The 19,386-nt window shown below is 33.8% G+C and overlaps 3 protein-coding genes across 3 annotated transcripts; 2 read left to right on the top strand and 1 right to left on the bottom strand.

Moving 5' to 3' along the window:
• Nucleotides 1–6,641: 6,641 nt before the first annotated feature.
• Nucleotides 6,642–8,581, top strand: LOC118490558 (ATP-dependent DNA helicase pif1-like). Its single transcript, XM_035988257.1, has 4 exons — nt 6,642–6,846; nt 6,918–7,058; nt 7,136–7,915; nt 8,001–8,581. The coding sequence occupies exons 1-4, from the start codon at nt 6,642–6,644 to the stop codon at nt 8,579–8,581; spliced, it is 1,707 nt and encodes a 568-aa protein (XP_035844150.1).
• Nucleotides 8,582–9,247: 666 nt separating this feature from the next.
• LOC118490557 lies at nt 9,248–10,165 on the bottom strand. The gene is made up of 3 exons (XM_035988256.1): nt 9,728–10,165; nt 9,512–9,646; nt 9,248–9,422 (listed from the first exon to the last, which is right to left on the bottom strand). The coding sequence occupies exons 1-3, from the start codon at nt 10,141–10,143 to the stop codon at nt 9,248–9,250; spliced, it is 726 nt and encodes a 241-aa protein (XP_035844149.1). The 5' UTR covers nt 10,144–10,165.
• A 4,807-nt stretch (nt 10,166–14,972) lies between these two features.
• Nucleotides 14,973–15,945, top strand: LOC110930764 (flavonol sulfotransferase-like). The gene has a single exon (XM_022174134.2). The coding sequence runs from the start codon at nt 14,975–14,977 to the stop codon at nt 15,794–15,796; it is 822 nt and encodes a 273-aa protein (XP_022029826.1). The 5' UTR covers nt 14,973–14,974; the 3' UTR covers nt 15,797–15,945.
• The last annotated feature ends 3,441 nt before the right edge of the window (nt 15,946–19,386 follow it).

The following is a 19,386-nucleotide window of genomic DNA, read 5'->3' as shown; positions in this document are numbered from 1 at the left end:
CAAATGAAGATTATTAACAACAGCCCTCCAACCATCTGTTAATACTGGTAGATCATCCATGTGTCTAAGTCTTACCATCCAATGTCTACCGTCTTCATGACGAACCTCTATGTTCATATGTTGCCAGTCATTGCCCCATTTTTTTAACAAATGCAACAGGTACCATCTACATTATACAGGTTGTCTTAGGTACAAAGTAACATATTTAATTAATTCATATTGTTATAACCTTATATTTGATCAACTTAGAAACGGAAAGTACACATACCAACGAAAGCTCTTTAGGATCTTCCATCAGTTGAACAAACCATAGAACCATTTTGTACACTGCATTGCATAATACTTATTATTTGGAGTTCATATTTTTTATAGTTAAATAAGTTTATTATAAAGATTTATTAAGAATCATCAAACAGACATAAATCTTGCATAATTGATCCAAACATCTAATTCTGACTAAAATTCATAATTTTTAATGTTATGATTATTTGTAAAAAGAAAAAGTTATTTCTTACCCATTCTTTATTTACTTCCGTATTCCCAGTAGGTATATGTTTAACATACAGGTATGATATTTACATAATTTTATAAAATAGTTAATTAATTTAACCATTGCATTCGTTTCTTAACTATAAAGTTATTCCTTTTATGAGTTATAGCATCTATCAAGTTTGTTAACACTCTAAATCCTTGATATTCTGAACATGCAATGTTTAATTACTACTGAATTTCTGTTTTAATCGATTTCCTGTTCATTATGTATCAGATCTAAACTTAAATATCTAAATAAATCAATGTATGATCCAAGAAATACTAACCGGTTAACGAAACTGGAGATACGAATCTTATCTTTTCTTTAAAATTATACACCAATCTTTCTTCCGTACACTTTGATTGTCTGCAAGAACATGTAAGAAAGGAACTTCAAAACCCTAACCGATGGTGTTTGTTGTTGTTGAAGTGATAATATTATTTTTTGAATTTGTTAGAATGGATTAAGTAAAAGTAATGATGGTATTACATTGAAAGAAGGTATTGAGGTGACCTATGATAATAAACAACGGCTATGTAATAATTAGTTTTGTTAACATTTTGTATTATTTATCTCTTCTTTTTTTAACTTACAAATAAGAAAAAAATATATATTATTTATTTTAACAATTGAATTATGTTGATATAAAATATAAACGATTTTAATTACTTTCCATATTAAAGACAATCTATTTTTTTTAAATAATTCATATAATTAAAGTATTTAAATTTCCATTATATTTTATCAATTCAAATCTTTCCAAATAATATTACTTATTACATTTGTTATTTCATAATCTTTTTCAAACTTAATGAATTATGTAACCTTATAAATACAACCGGTTTTACATTAAACCTATTATCTCAAATTGAACTTTGGCATTTATTTTCAAGCAATCATGTTTTCAACATCTAATGATGTCTCTTCTGAGTTTTTTAACAATGCATCTTTCAGTAGCATTGATGTTTTATGGGAGACAACTAAGGTATGTGTAACTAATTTTCTGTTAAACTTTTCAATTATTTATTTTAAGTATTTATTGTATTTTGCAATTTTTTTAGCCAAAGTCTCTTATCATATTCGGTATCATCAAGAACATAGTTACTGGTTTTGGTTGGTACTACATGACGTGTCCAACGTGTTTGCATGAGGCTACTATGGAGATTGAGGAATATCTTCCACTTGATGGTTCTTGTGATTCTAAGAAATATGAAGTTTATCACTGCTCTAACTATGAATGTTTTGAACACATCATAAAACCTCTACCGAAATTTAAGATCAAAATTGAAGTTGAGGACGATACTGATTCAACTCATCTTATATTACTTCATGATCAAGCTGTACAGGTTTTGAATAAATCTGCTGCTGAATTGCTAAAAGATAATGAATCGGTATATTTTCAGTTTATAATACTTTTATTCTATAATATTTATTTTAACATTTGTAAAATATTAACAGATCGATGGATATTCAACATTTCCAAAGGAGATTAAATCTTTGGTTGGGAAGTTGTTTGCTTATAAGATTCAAGTTACCCATGAAAATATCGAAAAATTTGATGAAGTTTATGATACCACTGCGATAAGCAACGATTATTCTCTTATTTCTCAAGTTAAAAAGAGCCTTTTGACTAAACAGGTAAAAATATTGCTTATAAGCAATACATATTATCACTTATTATAGAAAACTGTTACATATTTAAGTAACTAATAGAAAAAATATTTTGCATTTACAGGAGGAGAATATCGCAAAAGGTAAACGTAATCTGTATGAGCTGTACGACGTTGATCCAGCATTTCCGAGTTGTTCTACAAAGCGTAAGATTGATGAAGAAAAAACTGGGAAAGATTTTCATTGAAGTCTACAGAGTTACTATTTAAGAATTTATTTTTTATTTTTGTTTAGTCACACGAGTTTAAAGATTTGATTTTGAAGTTTGTTTTATGTATTAGACTCAATTCTAATTTTTATAATTGAAGTTTTGGTGTTTTCCGTGATAATCTCTTTAGTTATACTGAATGCTTTAAAATTTGCATTTCTGAACTTCATATTGTAATATTTTTGACTATGTATAAATGGAACATTTAAACTAAATTTAGAAATTATATAACTGAATATAATCGAAAATCAATTCAGCAATTCTAATAGTTAGTCTCAATTAATGCGAAATATATAAAAGACCTTATTTAAGCCTCTCATTTTGCATTAGTATATTTGTTATGCATAATATTTAATGAAATTCAAAAGAGACAACTTCTCACTTTGAAAGAGATTCATACACACATTTCAATTCTTTATGTTCCAGTTCATCCGCATTAGATTTTTGAAGGTAATTCTATATGTATTCATCATTAGTGCATATTACATACAAGATGTAATTATCACCAATTCCATTTCCTTTAGCTATTCTACAATTTTAATATGAACAATTTTGTTTTATAATAATTTTCTTTGTCGTTGTCGTTAATGAAGTTGTGATTATTCACATATACTATGTCAAAAAGATCATATAACTCGCATTCATCTTTAAAGGATCAGAATTCATTACAACAAAGATTTAACAGTAAGTGACATACTAAGTTACTCAGTTTTCATTTATCTAACCACAAATGATGCATTTTTTATATTAAATTTGTATTCATATTTGTGTTTTTTAGGTCCTATTATCAGAACTCCTCTTTCAGATATCTCAAATGGTAAATTCTGTTAAATCTAATTAAAACTATAATGTTTACATTTTATGGTTCGAATGCTACTAATTCTTATGTTTCTTACGTATTCTAACTTTTTAATTATTAAGTTGATTCAACTGCTGAAAGACGTAAGCTTCGGAAAATAATACTTGATAACAAGAGATCAAAGAAATCGTCATCATCAACAAATGTTCCTACCATATTGCCTGAGAACATAAGTTCGCTGCAGTCTTCTAATAATACCAAGAGATCAAAGAAATCGTCATCATCAACAAATGTTTCTAACATATTTCCTGACAACATAAGTTCGCTGCAGTCTTCTAATACTATTGATCGCAACGTATACTCCTTTTCTCCTCATACAAGTATAAATCATACAAGTTCATTACTTTCAAACATAACAAGTATGTCTTAAGTTTCTTTTGTCTTTCTTATCTATTACATCTTACTAAACAAGATGCTTATACTAACATTTATGATAAATTATTTAACCTTTAGATAACTCCAGAACCAAATCCACACCGTCAAATGAAACTCGTAGATATTCCATTTCTCCTCGCATCAATATTAGTAACAATCAAGCGGTATTTGGTACTACTTCTACAATTACAAGGTTGTCTTCTGGTAAACGTAAGCTTGAGCACAAGAAACGTGATACCACTCCTATACCTATGGTCAATTTGGATTCTGATGAAGATGATGTTGTTTTAGTTAGAGTGGACGACCCTTACAAAGGGGTATCTAAAGGTTTAATTCTATTTCATATTATTATGTGATATATTTTATAATGAAACTGCAATATAACCATTAATATTTTTTAATAGATTATTTGGACCATGGTGACCAAGTTCTTACATGCCAAATCTGTAGTGCAAAGTTATGGACATCAGAAGGTGGAAAAGGTCGAATAACTATGAATAAGCTTTGTTATGGTATGTGTTGTGGGTATGGTAAAGTTGAGCTACCGCCTTTAAAGGATGCGCATCCGTCTTATCAAAATTTGTTTTCTTCCACAAATGAAAAAAGCAAGTTTTTCCAGAAGAATATTAGACGATACAACTCTATGTTCTCTTTTACATCTATGGGTGGAAAGGTTGATTCTACTATTAACAAGGGCAACGCTCCATTTATATATCGTATAAGTGGCCAAAACTATCATTGCATCGGTAGTCTTAAACCTTCTTATGGAAATCAACCTCAGTTTTGTCAGCTATACATATATGACACTGAAAATGAAATAACAAACAGACAGACATTATTCGGGTATGATTCATTATAAGCACCATCTTTTTTACTTATATTTATTTAAAAAAAACGATGTTCTATTATTATTATTATCCTATATTAACTTTATGTCGTTTATTTATATTTTGTCAGGAAAACAAGCAAATCTTCGTCCTCTAATGATAAAGAGCTTGATGTTGAAACGATACAGTATTTGAGAAATTTATTAGATTCAGAAAATATGTTGGTTAAGACATATAGGATGGTCAGAGACCATTTTCACGAATCCCCAGAGGCTAACCTTAAACTCCGTCTTATGTATAAAAGAGAAAAAGATGGCAGAATATATAACTTACCAACCACGTCTGAAATTGCTGCTTTGGTTGTCGGAGACATAGATAAAGCTATAGATCATCGTGATATTCTTGTGGAGACTCAGTCTGGAATGCTCCAGCGTATTAGTGAATTACATCCATCATATCTTGCCTTGCAATATCCATTGCTATTCCCATATGGTGATGATGGATATAGAACTGATATTCCCCATAGAGATTTCACTGTCACACAAAAGAAAATAAAGCCAAAGTGCACCATGAGAGAATTTTTTGCATACAGGATCCAAGATAGAAATTATGGTTTTTCCTTAATTCTTAATGGAAGAAGGTTGTTGCAACAATTTTTGGTTGATGCATATACTATGATCGAGAGCGAGAGACTACATTTCATTCGGAGACAACAAACAAAACTTCGATCTGAGACATTTGAAAATCTTCAGAAGCATAAAGCTAAAGGTAAACAAACTTTAAAAGACACTGGAAAGACTGTTATACTACCTTCTTCATTTACTGGAGGTGCAAGATTCATGCAACAAAACTACCTTGATGCAATGGCCTTATGTAAGTCATTCGGGTATCCAGATTTCTTCATAACTATAACTTGTAATCTAAAATGGCCAGAAGTAAAGAGATTTCTAAAAGATTCCTCCATCAAAGCTGAAGACAGGCCTGACATATTGTGTCGATTGTTTAAAATTAAGCTTGATTCCATACTGAAAGATTTGAAGGATTCCAATTATCTCGGTGAGATTAATGCTGGTATGTTAGTTTATTTTTTACTTTTCTTTTTTTCATTTATAATTTGCAATTACTTTTATAAAGTACTCAATATGTGTTTTTTTTAGTTGTTTATACTGTAGAATTCCAGAAGCGTGATCTTCCTCATGCACATATATGCTTATTTATGAATGTCGATCACAAACTTCCTACAGTAGATCACATAGATCCATTCATATCCGCTGAGATTCCTGATAAAAATGAAGATCCGGAACTTTATTCCTTGGTAAGTGATTATATGATTCACGGTCCATGTGGAAATGCTAATTTGAATTGTCCTTGCATGGTTGACAAAAGATGTTCAAAAAACTTTCCAAAGTAATTTTCATCACATACAACTGTTGATTCAAGTGGTTTTCCTGTATACCGAAGATGAGATTCCGGACACACAGTTATAAAATCTGGTGTTAGTTTGGACAACAGAAGCGTTGTTCCATATAACAAAAGGCTTCTAAAAAGATATCAAGCACACATAACTGTAGAATGGTGTAATCAATCTGGTTCAGTTAAATATTTGTTCAAGTACATTAATAAAGACCCTGATATGGCTACTGCGGTTGTTTCTGGTGTTTCAAATCCAACCATTAAGGATAAGCCAAGAGATGAGATCAAGGAATATTATGATTGCAGATATATTTCAGCTTGTGAAGCATCATGGAGAATATTCTCAAACGAGGTTCATTATAGGTATCCTGCTATTATGAGGCTTCCCTTTCACATGCCGGGTCAACAGAATGTTGTGTATGGTGCGGATGACGATATTGATAATGTGTTAAGCAAGCCTTCTGTTGCTTCTTCAATATTTGTTGAATGGATGAAATTAAACGAGTCAGATGAAAATGCTAGAAAGTTGACTTATGTTGAGTTTCCTACCAAATTTGTTTGGAAACCTCAAGATAGATCTTGGCAGGTACGTAAGACGTACCAAACTGTTGGACGTATACATTCTGTGTCTCCTGCATTAGGAGAACCTTATTTTTGAGGATACTTCTGAATAAAGTTAGAGGTCCCAGATCCTTTGAGGAAATACGTATTGTTAACGGTCAGTTATTCCCGACATTTAGAGATGCTTGCTACGCAATGGGGCTCTTAGATGATGACAATGAATATGTTGAGGCCATTAAAGAAGCAAGTTTTGAAGGACATGCTGGGTATCTGCGAGCGTTATTTGCTACCTTGCTGTTGTCAAATACACTTTCACGGCCAGAGTTTGTTTGGGAGAACACGTGGAAATACTTAGCAGATGATATTTTATACAGACGTAAAAAAGAAACAAATATTCAAGGTTCTTACCTGTCTTTCTATTTTACATTCTACTTTTCCGTTTCATTATCAATAACAATTAATTTTTTTTAGGTTTACTTCTTCCTGAACATCAAATTAAAAACCTTACTTTGTTGGAAATTGAAAAATATTTACTTTCGAATGGTTCGTCGTTACGAGGATTTAACACGATGCCTTTCCCTGATGATGATTCGTTACGTGATGCTACTAATCGTTAATCAATGAAGAGCTATCACACGACGTAGATCAAGTAGAAGCTGAGTTTAATAATTTGCATCAATGTTTGACAGATGAACAACGATCTGTTTTTGACGAAATAATGTCAGCAGTTGCAAGCCGTAAAGGAGGGTTATTTTTCGTCTATGGTTACGGTGGAACTGGAAAAACGTTTTTATGGAAGACTTTGTCTTCAGCAGTTCGATGTAGAGGTGAGATAGTTTTAAATGTTGCTTCAAGTGGCATTGCTTCGTTATTACTTTCTCGTGGAAGGACAGCCCATTCTCGCTTCCATATCCCAATTAATCTGACTGAAGATTCCATGTGTCATATTAAGCCAAATAGTGATATCACGAAATTATTAAAGGAAACTCAATTGATCATATGGGATGAAGCACCGATGGTCCATAAACATGCCTTTGAAGCTTTAGATAGGACGATGTCTGACGTATTTTCTGACGGTAGGAGTATTCGTTCTGATGTTCCGTTTGGAGGGAAAGTTTTTGTATTCGGCGGTGACTTTAGACAAATCCTACCAGTTATTCCTAATGGTACTAGACAACAAATAGTTTGTGCTTCTTTAAGCTCTTCATATATATGGTCAAAGTGCAAATTGTTAAGGTTGACTAAAAACATGCGCCTAACAATTGGAGCTGAAAGTTCTGATATGGAGTCTATCAGGGAGTTTGCGAAATGGCTGCTTGATATTGGTGAAGGTAAGTTGGGAGATGATAACGATGGTGAAGCAATTATTCAGATACCAGATGATCTATTAATCACCGATAATTCTGATCCAATACAAAGCTTAATTAACTTCGTCTACCCTTCAATTATGGAACAATTTCGGAATCCTGGTTTTTTTTTCTGAGCGAGCAATTCTAGCACCAAAAAATGACGTAGTTCATGAAATTAACGATCGATTGCTTTCGTTATTTCCAGGTGATGCTAAAGAGTATTTGAGTTCCGATAGCATATGTCAAACTGAACAAATGCTTGATTCATTTCAAGAAGGTTTATACTCAACGGAGAACTTAAATGCTCTTAAGATTTCAGGCTTGCCTAATCATAGATTAGTTCTTAAAGTTGGTGTTCCTGTCATGCTTCTCCGAAACATCGATCAACAAAAAGGTTTATGTAACGGTACAAGGCTAAGAATTACTTTTCTAGGCAAACGGGTAATAGAAGCTGAAGTGATATCCGGCGGTAATATCGGCACAAGAGTTTTTATTCCAAGACTTAATATGATTCCGTCAGACAAAAAAATACCATTCGAATTCCAACGAAGACAATTTCCTTTATCAGTTTGTTTTGCCATGACAATTAACAAGAGTCAAGGACAATCCTTATCAAAAGTTGGTCTGTATTTGAAAGATCCTGTGTTCACTCATGGTCAGTTGTACGTTGCATTATCAAGGGTCAAGACCAGAGAAGGAGTTAAAATATTGATATTTGATGCCGAGGGAAAACCAACAAATAAGACGTCTAATGTCGTCTATAAAGAAGTCTTTGGTAGCTTATAATGTAAACTGTTGCTTTTTGATTTCATATATCATGTCACTTATTTTTTTTTATCATTTTATTTAAGTATGTATTGCTTTTAAATAATAAGTGACATGTATAACTTTCTCTAGCCCGGGAAGCATTTCCCGGGTGATAACCTAGTGGTAGATATTTATTTATTTTAGAGTAAATTACAAGTTTTGTCCTTTATGTATGTCCCAAATTGCAGGCGTTGTCCTTTAAACCAAAACTTGACAGGCGGTGTCCTTTGTGTTTTCAAAATCTTGCACGTTTTGTCCTTTAGGCCAAACTTAGTTAGATTTGTTAGTTAAATCTGGTATCAAGGGGCTATTTTGTAAAAAAAATTTATTTAGGGATTAAATTGTACAAAACTTAATATTATTATTATTAATATTATTATTATTAATATTATTCAGGGACTAAAAAAACCATCACCACCACCCTTCATCACCATCAACACCACCCTCCACCGCCGCCACCTTCCACCGCCGCCACCACCATCGCCGCCGCCGCCGCCACCGCCACCATCACAATCACCCTAATTCAACTCCATCTCTGTCCGATCTCTCACTCTTCTTCTTCAATTCACTTCCATTTCCACCTTGGTGGTTTGTCGTATAACTCGTTGAAGGACTTGGGAGCTTTCATTTTGTCGTTTTAAAATTTCAATGACCACATTGTAATTCAGATGATAAGGGGCTTTTTTTATCAATCTTTAAAGCTGTTAAAAGTATACTAGTCATTTCATCAAACACCTTGTGGACAGACCAAACCCAGAAGAATATTGTTAAGTACCAAAACACAAACAAGAAAACTGGAAGCTCAGGAAATTGTGGGTATCTGATATCACAAAGAAACTATGTTACAGAACAGTTAGCGAACAATCATGGTCAATAAGCCAACGTCATCAACGTCTTCATCCGACTTACATAACATCTAAGTTCGGAAAATCTGCGTAAGTTCTTGAGGTTCTTTTGTCAGGGCTTGAACTCCAACACCTTTCGGCGTTATGGCAAGCAATGGATAACGGTAAATGAGCAGGAATCTCACAGTAAGATAAAAACCTAAGAAAATAAAATCCTTTAAAATGAGAGCAACATCAAGACACATATTTAATAAGAATCTTATAAACATGCAGACCTTACCATGATAAATCACTTGTAAAAGTTGCAATGAAAACCTGTTTAAGGGTTTCAACAGGATAAAGAAGCTCTGGTAATGTGACGGTAACTTCATCCGACTGATCATCCCCCATAAAATGAAGGCGATTTAGATAGAACTTATTCCCTGGTGGAGGAACACTAACACCCCTGTTCTTTGGTCTTAAACGCTCATCCGATTGAATAAATTTCTCTTCACAAGTATACGTCTCACTACGTTTATCATTAGAAACAGAGTTCTGGCGGAGTGGTGTGGCGTCGGAAATGGTGGTCCAGCGGTTGAAACGGCGGTGGCAGTGGCTGAGGAGGTTGACCGGTGTGAATGGTGGTGGAGATCGTGGTAATGGCGGTGGTTGAAGTCGGTGGGTGACTGACGGTGGTGTGAATCGGTGGATGGTCATGATGAGGGAAGGTGATGGTTGAGCGGCGGAAGGCGGTGGGTGTGGTGGTAATGGCGGTGGTGGTTGCAGGTGTTTGGGGGCGGTGGTGAATGGGGATAAATGGGGAAGAAGACCTAATTTGGGGGTTTTATATTTTTAAGTTTTGTACAATTTAGTCCCTGAATAATTTTTTTTTACAAAATAGCCCCTTGATACCAGATTTAACTAACAAATCTAACTAAGTTTGGCCTAAAGGACAAAACGTGCAAGATTTTGAAAACACAAAGGATACCGCCTGTCAAGTTTTGGTTTAAAGGACAACGCCTGCAATTTGGGACATACATAAAGGACAAAACTTGTAATTTACTCTTTATTTTATTATAAAATACCAATTAAATACAACTATGAATATGAATAATAAAACATCAATAGCTAAGTGTGACCTAAGTGTAGAAGCACATGTAATGGTATTCAACTAGATAAGTCAAACTTGAGAATGATGCAAAATTCAGATACTCAAACTCGATCTTGTTAATATCCAAGGTCGGCTGAGGGAGGGCAACGGCCTAGGGCCTAATCTCCGGAGCCCTGATTTTTTTTTTAAATTTTTATTTATATATTTATTTTAAATTAAGCTTTTTACTCTTTACTTATCAATACCCAATAGTAAAGTTTAAACTCATTAAAAACTGGTCCGTTAATATTTATCACGTTGGATTCATGACAAGGTATACAACTTGCAAGTGCCTTCATAACTCATGACAAGGGATCAAACAAGCTACATCATAATAGTCGCACAAGATCAAACAAGTATATGAATTAAAATGGAAACAAATTGCTTCATAACGGATCAAACATTGTTACTCGTCACTTATATTGCTAGCACACCATATATGATAATAGATAAGGCTAGACGGTATGGCCCCGTCTTCAGCCCGTCCTCACGCGGTGACGGACCGGCACACCATGCCGCCCCCTGCCATCCCGTCCTACACGTCCTTTCTTCGTCGTTTGCGACGGAACTTTTTGTGGGGCCCAAGTTTAAAAACTAGCCGTTATTTAAAAAAAATTAATTTCTCATTTAATTTAATATTTCAAACGGTTATATTTCAAAAAATCACCAAACTCACTCCCACTTTTATAAGTACTCACCCCTTTTACACATTTTTTCACAACTTTTCACCCACTACAATCTCATATCTTTCTCACATTTTATAACCCCTCTTCTCTTTTTATAAAAACTGATCTATTTTTATACCATTTTTTACCCACTACCACCCCATCCCCCTCTCAAAAATTATCATGGCTTCACCTTCTTCCATTTCTTCAATTTCTTCCATTTCTTTATCATCTTCGTCTACGTGGTATTCTTCATCTTCGGAAGAGGATGCTATTATGCATAATATGATTATGAACGCGGCTCAGGTCATCATGGCGTGTGATGAAGCGTCGTCCAACGGCTAACTAGACGAGCAAAATTAAACCGAGACCAAGAAGGTATTTTAGGATTTTTTTCCTTATGTTTTATATAGATTTGAAAATATATTTTATAATTAATTTTATTTATGTTTCGTTTTAAATTTATAGCCGCCCATGTGAAACTAGTAGCCGATTATTTTGCCGACGAACCCGTGTACCCAGCCGAGATTTTTCGACGTCGGTTCCGCATGAGTCGTCCACTGTTTTTACGTATTGCAGGCGACATGGCCCAGTCTGATCCGTTTTTTACACTGCGAAACGACGCTAGGGGGCAAAGGGGTTTCAGTAATTTACAAAAATGTACGTCGGCCATTCGCCAACTGGCATACGGTTTCACACCCGATGCATTAGACGAGTATATAAGGATGTCTGAAAGAACCGCACGTCTATGTTTGCACAAGTTTTGTGATTGGGTTGTCAAATTGTATAGCAAGCGATACCTGCGGAAGCCGAACGCAAACGGCGTTCAAAAATTATATCAAGCACACGAACACAGACATGGTTTCCCAGGAATGCTCGGGAGCATTGATTGCATGCACTGGCCGTGGCAGAACTGCCCAGTTGCCTGGCAAGGTCAGTATACTAGGGGAGATCATGGACATCCGACTATTATTCTAGAGGCTGTTGCGTCACAGGATCTGGCATGCTTTTTTTGGTCTACCTGGTTCGCTCAATGACCTTAACATCATATACCAGTCACAGATATTTGAGGATGTAGTGGCGGGTACAGGTCCAGACACCAGCTTTACGGTTTCGGGGGTGGAATACAGGCGAGGTTACTACCTAGCCGATGGGATATACCCAACGTACTCGACAATTGTTAAAACTATTCCGTACCCGACGGACAATAAAAGAAAAAAGTTTGCGAAGTTTCAAGAGGGTGCGAGGAAAGATATTGAACGGGCTTTTGGTGTTCTACAAAAAAAAAATGGCAAATCATTGAACATCCAGCACGTTCGGCTACACCAAAGCGGTTACGAAACATTATGTACGCTTGTATCATCCTTCATAACATGGTCATTGAAAATGAAAGTAGAGCGATATGCGAGTACGATGAAAACGCGTCTACTGGAAATTCTGTTCCAGTTAGTGGGGAACAACAAGATTTGAACATGTTCGCTCTACGTAACGAGCACACACATCATAACCTACAAGCGGACTTGGTGGAGTACATTTGGAACAACGCTCAAAACGAACCCGACAACGACATGGAAGACGAAGACTAGTAGCTTATTTTAATATATTAGGATTTAAGATTATGTTTTTTTTAAGTTTATTTTTTTTAAGCTTATGTTTTATTTTTAATTTTTTTGAAGTTTATTTTTTTTAAGTTTATGTAATGTTTTTTAATATTAATGAAAATATTTTGTTAGTTTATTTGTTAAATGTTAAAAAAAGTAGAAGATTAAAAAAAATAAAAAAACATAAAAGTGATGGGAAGGACTATGACTAGGACCATCCTCCTATACCCTCTACTTTTGGAGGATGGAGCATCCTTGGGAGGACTATGACGTGGCGCCTACGTGGCGGATGGTCCTCCAAGGATGGGATGTCACCATACTCTCTAGCCTAAACGTACTTGTGCAATGGCTAAAAAGGAAACTAGAGAAGAAAGTAAGAAACTATGGTATTAGAAAGAAGAAATGCAAAATGTGAGAAAAAATAAAGTAGAAAGTCAAAGAAACACTAAGCTATAATTCCTATTCTAGGTACCTTATTATGTTTTTTTTGAAAGGTGTGAATTATTCGCGAATGTCGAGAGCTTTAGCATACGTTGTCTTAACCGGGTCCGCATTAGAGATTCCCCTTACATAATAGATCATCAATTTAAACCCCTCAATGAGAAAACTCTATTACCCAGACTCGAACTTGAGACCTGGAAAGGAAAACTCACCCGTACCCACCATAGGTGGAACTTAAATATCCATGGTCTAGATCACTAGTGATGGTTAGGTACCTTAATATGTGTTCTATTATTTTAACAGGGTATGAGAGCCTGTTTCTTCTTTACCATAGAACAATTCTAGTTCTTTATTCTCATTTTTAGTAGGGCATACAAAGTTCGTTTTTTTCTTTTCCAAGAACCTAGTTCCTGTATGACGCAGAGCGAAAGCAAATAAATAAAGAAAATAGTTCCCAAAGGAATTTGATAAAAATTTAGATGATAGAATGAATACAACTGGTGCACTTTTATAAGGAGTTTTCTAAAGGTTTGCCAAAATTTTGAAATGAAAATTAACTAACAGTTATTAAAATAAAGACCATAAATAAAGGCATAAATCATGTTAATACAAGATTACGCGTTTTAAAATATAATCGGAAAGTGCGAAAGTTTGCAACATCTGGGGAATTTTTTTTATTGATGAAATCGAGGCCTTAGATCAAGAAATTTAGGCAGATAGTTGTATCAAACCACCGAAGACCATTTGCTACTTGATCTAGGTCGTTGAAACTTTTCGTCAACTGCTAATTGGCTTGTAACTCCAATCGTAGCATAAATTATGTCCGTTTAAAAATTGAGACATTTCTGCTCTATTTCCTATTATCTAGATGGTGTATATAAAAATATGTCAAACTCTTGGATCAACTCTTTATCACTTTGTCTCTAAAGCACAACAATCCAACATTAGAACCGACATTCTTTTAAAGGAGGGTTATAACAGGGGAAATGTCACATATTATGTAGTGGTGTTTTTTTCTGAACTACAGTGAAAGTATTTTATTAAAGATATTTCTTGTAAAAAGCTAGTAGAAGGTCAAATTTTCTAAATTCTTGTTAATATGACGTGAATCCACGATAAATAACCAATGAAACTCTTTTAATATCGTTATACTAAACACGATTTGGTGCGTAAAATCTAATTAGTTAACGTCTAAAGAATAATATTGGGGCCATAGTCGACCTAAGCAATGTACGTTGCTCTCTGTGTGCATTCGTTAATAATTAATTACTACGAGCCTTGGTCATCCGTTCAGAATTTCATTAAAGGTGTAACTAATATTAGTCAGCTGATGAACATATTTTAGTTTTATATATACATGTGCACGTTCATTTCAGAACCATATATACGTAATACGTGTATGCATGCATGCATGCATATACGTTAATTCGTTTTGTGACATGTTACCACATTACTGTATGGATCTTTTTTTTCCCTCTTTTAGTTAAGTAATTGTTTTTGTGACATGTAACATGTTACCACATAAATATTGAAGTAAAGGCCTATGGCAAGCCATTACGTATGCAACAGATTAGGTACACAATCACCTTAAAATAATAACTCAAAGTTATCTATAAGTTAAGGGTCCAGACTCTAGCCAATTCACAATCCTCACAAAAACTAGCATATTTGTTAGTTATATCAGCTTCCACATGGAAGACATTTTCAAAACACTTCCTCAACATTCTTGTAACTTGTTGAAATGCGAGTTGACTTGTTACAAGTATACAAACTTTTGCACCTTCCAAAAGTGGTTCGAGGGAGACTTAATTCTGGCTCAACAAAGCTTCAAGACCGAGCCTACTGATGTATTATTGTGTGGTTGTCCAGGAAGCGGCACGGCTTGGCTAAAAGCCTTGGCTTTTGCCATTGTAACCCGACAAAAGTTTGACAAAACCACCAGTCCTTTGTTCACAACCTCGCTTCATGATCGTGTTCCTTTCGTTGAGAGAAACTCGAGCCTCTCACTCGTGGCCACACACCTTCCTTACGCTTCGTTGCCAAGATCAGTCATAGGTTCCAACTGCAAGATAGTTTACATATACCGGAACATAAAAGATGTTATGATTTCTCATTACCATTTCATGAGAGAATCGTTGAAGTTACCGTTGGAAGCTGTTCCATTTGAGGAGTTTTGCAAGGGTGTTTTGTTTAATGGGCTGTATTGGGATCATATCATGGGATACTGGAAAGCAAGCTTAGAAAGACCTGGCCAAATTATGTTCCTGAAATATGAAGATTTGATTAGGGACCCTACAAATAGTGCGAAGAGGCTTGCAGAGTTCGTTGGGTACCCTTTTTCGGCTGAAGAAGCGAAGGCTGGGGTGGTGGATAACATTGTCAAGATGTGTAGTGAGAAACTATGCAACTTAGAAGTGAATATAAGTGGAAAGTGTCGTCCTGAAGAACCTTGCGGGATAAAGAAACGACTTTTTCACTTCTGGACGATTGGGAGAACCACTTCAAGGCTTTGATGAAAGAAATGATGAATTGATCGAGAGTGTTCGTCAAGATCAAGTGTGTCGTTGTGTCGGTATTAACTATAGAAACTGTTATGTTTCAGTCTATCTTTGAAGGTTTGGAGTGTAAAATAAATGAGGGCTATGTCTCTCTTTGGAGTCTGGATAGGTACCTTCTATCTATCTTGTTTAATAATGTTGTTCTCTTTTAAGTTTCAAGTATGTCCTTGTGTGACTATTAATAATATATATCTTTGTTCCTGTGGGCTTTTTTTTTTGTTACATTCTACTAAAGTGTTCATCTTTGAATAGGAATTAACATGATTTGGTTCTATAGCTCTAGTCATGGCATGGTTCTTAATTATTTTCTCATGTGCTTGAGAGTGACGGATATAAACCCATTAACTAATTTATTTTATTGTTAATGAGTTATGAAAAAAAGTGAAAACTTGATTCTTCAGTTTTCGCGATATAAAGAAAATTATTAGAAGATGACTCGAGGCCAATCCACAATTTCATGAGTCACTTGGACTCGAAATATGATGGTTGTAGGTTTGATAGTAGCCATATGCAATGGGACCCAAATCCCAACTGCAAAGTGGTCTACCTGATGATTTCAATATATGTTTACTACTTGTTTGGTACATAGGTTAAAGCCAAATGGTTCAAGATACATTGGGGCATCAATGTTCTTGTTACTTGTCTAGTTTGATTCTTCAGTTTTCGCGATATAAAGAAAATTACTACTTGGTCATTGCATACTGCCTCTTTCTATAATGATTTATAATTTTTTTTTGGATAAACTGTTAGTGATATTGATTTTTACTACACATTTAATTTGGTTATTAGATACATAATGAAAGGGTAATTGCCGTGCTCTGCGGTGGTTCAAAACGTAGATTCCGTGGAGGATTTAAAATTTGTAACACCGGGTATCGACGACTTTTACATCAGTATTAACCCCAAGAAAAAAAGTTCACTTCGAAACGTTAAATAAAAATAAGCATATAATGACGTGTCAATTTTGAACAAAGTTTATATCGAAACGTGGATAAATAAAAATAAAATTAATTGTAAAAATTAAGATAGTTTAGCCTTTCCCCGTGAAAGAAACATTCACGTCAAAACGTTAAGCAAGATCAATTTTGAACTAACATTATATCAATGGACATATGGATAAAAATAATGTTAAAACTAATTAAAAATTTTAAAATAAATAACTATGTATTTATTATAAAAACTAAAATAGTTTAGTATTAACCTCACAAAAAAAAGTTCACATCAAAACTTTAATAAAAATAAGCACGTAATAGTTGGTCGATCTTGAATAAAGTTTATATGGAGGTAAATATAAAAGATAAAAATTATTAATAAATAAAATTTATATGGAGGTAAATAAAAATAAGATCAAAATTATTAATAAATATTTTTTTACACACAGCGCGTTGCGGCGGCGCCGTATGCGAGATGATAAATTATAGACTACAATCAACCCGACTCGTATTCGAACTAAATTTATGTTGAAACATAGAGCAATCAGAATTGATGCCGTTGAATGAAAAATATATTATATTTGACCCGATTTGTTTCCAAACAAAATTTACGTCGAAACGTAGACCAATCCAAAACATACATAAAATAAACACGTGTGGTGACATCGTACGCAACGTGATAAAATATAGACTAAAATTGACCCAACTCATTTCTTAACTAAATTTATGTCGGAACATATAGTAACTCAAATTTATCTCGCCGAATGAAACGTATTATATTTGACCCGATTTGTTTCCAAACAAATTTTACTTCAAAACATACATAAAAATAAAACATTTTTTTAATTGACTTGACTCATTTAAAAAAAACTACGTTAAAGCATAGACGAACTCGAATTTATATTGACACGTACATCAAAATAATAACGTAAGAAATTAGATTTAGAATAAACTCGAAACTTTTGAAACTTGATGGATCAAAATGACATGGATAAAATTATAGGGTTAATTTTGTCATTATAACAAAGTTTAGGGATAGAAGGGGTTGGTGGCTTATGCCACCGACCTTCTTCTTTAAGGTATTATAAATGATTTTGAAAGTTACATTTCAAAAATTTAAATGTGTTTGTTATCCGAATTATCCCACCAATTCTAATATGTGCTTAAAGCTTGGTTGGTATTTATTTTCTATACACAAAAATGTGCTTTTTATATATATTGTTCACAATACATATGATATTATATGTATTAAAATATAAATAAAATAGTGAAACTTCTTCGCGTGTTGCGGCTAGAATTTGGTCAATATCGGTTTGGTTCGTTATGATGGCGGTACACTACTGGCATTCGGTATGGAAGCTGAAAGATAAAACTCAAAAATATAGTTGTAGTATGCCCAAAAGAACATTGGCACATGTTTCACATTGATCAAAAACCATAAAAACGAATGTCAATACCGATGTTGTTCGAACGAAATTGAAGTAGAACTCATATTGTTGTGAAGGCATCTGTTAGTACCAACACTCGTTATAACTTACAATATAAGAAAGATACTCCATTTCATTGCGTATACAACTCTACTTTCAACAAAATATGTCAAAATTAAAAAAAAATTATATTTACTTGTATGGTATAAAAATATCATTCATCATTACAACAAAAACCACTAAAGCAACATATACAACTCATATATGCACAAACTTGTTGCAAATTTTTTTGAACAAATTGGTTTAGAACAAAAAACCACTAAAGCAACATACACAACTCATATATGCACAAATTTATTGCAAAATAATAGTATATAAATGTAAAATTGCAGCAATCATCTTATTACTTTAGAATCAAATAAAATTCCAATTATTTTATAGTTAAATAAATACATACTTTCAATTAATATTGTTTTCTTCAACATCGCATAAACCTTCTAGAAATTCTAAATCTAGAAAACTAATTATTCCACTACACAAAAAAGTGCTAATAAATAGTTTGGAAAAAGTATTTTAAAAATTTGAAATAATTATAAATAACAAAACCATCTATATCACCTAAGGGTATAAGGAGTGGTTAAACACTTTAAAGTGGCAAACCAAAAAACCGACTAATGAGAGCGCGTCATGTCAATTAGGCAAAAGTGTTTAAACTTTGGTGAAAAATGTTGGCAATGGTTTAAACACTTGGTGAAGTGGTAAACTATTTAAAAAAAAAAGGAAAAAGGTGTGATTGGTTGAGATAGGAATGGACCCCACCCACAATACCCCCTCTCTCTCTCTCACTACCCTCTCTCTCATGCTTCTTGAATCGGTAATCCATCACCGATTTTGTTCTTTTGTCGCGTCCCATGTTTGTCGGCGGCGGCGTTTGCCGCTCGGCAAACAAGTTTGCCGCTGATTGCCGCAAACCACACCGTATCCCCTAAATACTAATTTAGTTCATTTATGTGGACTGCAATAAAAAAATATAATTTGTGGACATAATCTTTTTTTTTTTTTTTTTTTTTTTGAAACACACCAAAGCCAAGGATACAATCACCCTAAGCTAAAACTTGTTGCTTATTTATAATATATAATAATAAATAATATAATAATTTTTTTTTGTGATAAAATTTAAATAGTT

Source organism: Helianthus annuus, chromosome 3 (genome assembly GCF_002127325.2).
Source record: "Helianthus annuus cultivar XRQ/B chromosome 3, HanXRQr2.0-SUNRISE, whole genome shotgun sequence".
Lineage (NCBI taxonomy): Eukaryota > Viridiplantae > Streptophyta > Magnoliopsida > Asterales > Asteraceae > Helianthus > Helianthus annuus.
The sequence above is the reverse complement of the archived record's forward strand: the minus strand, read 5'-3'. Positions and strand labels throughout refer to the sequence as shown.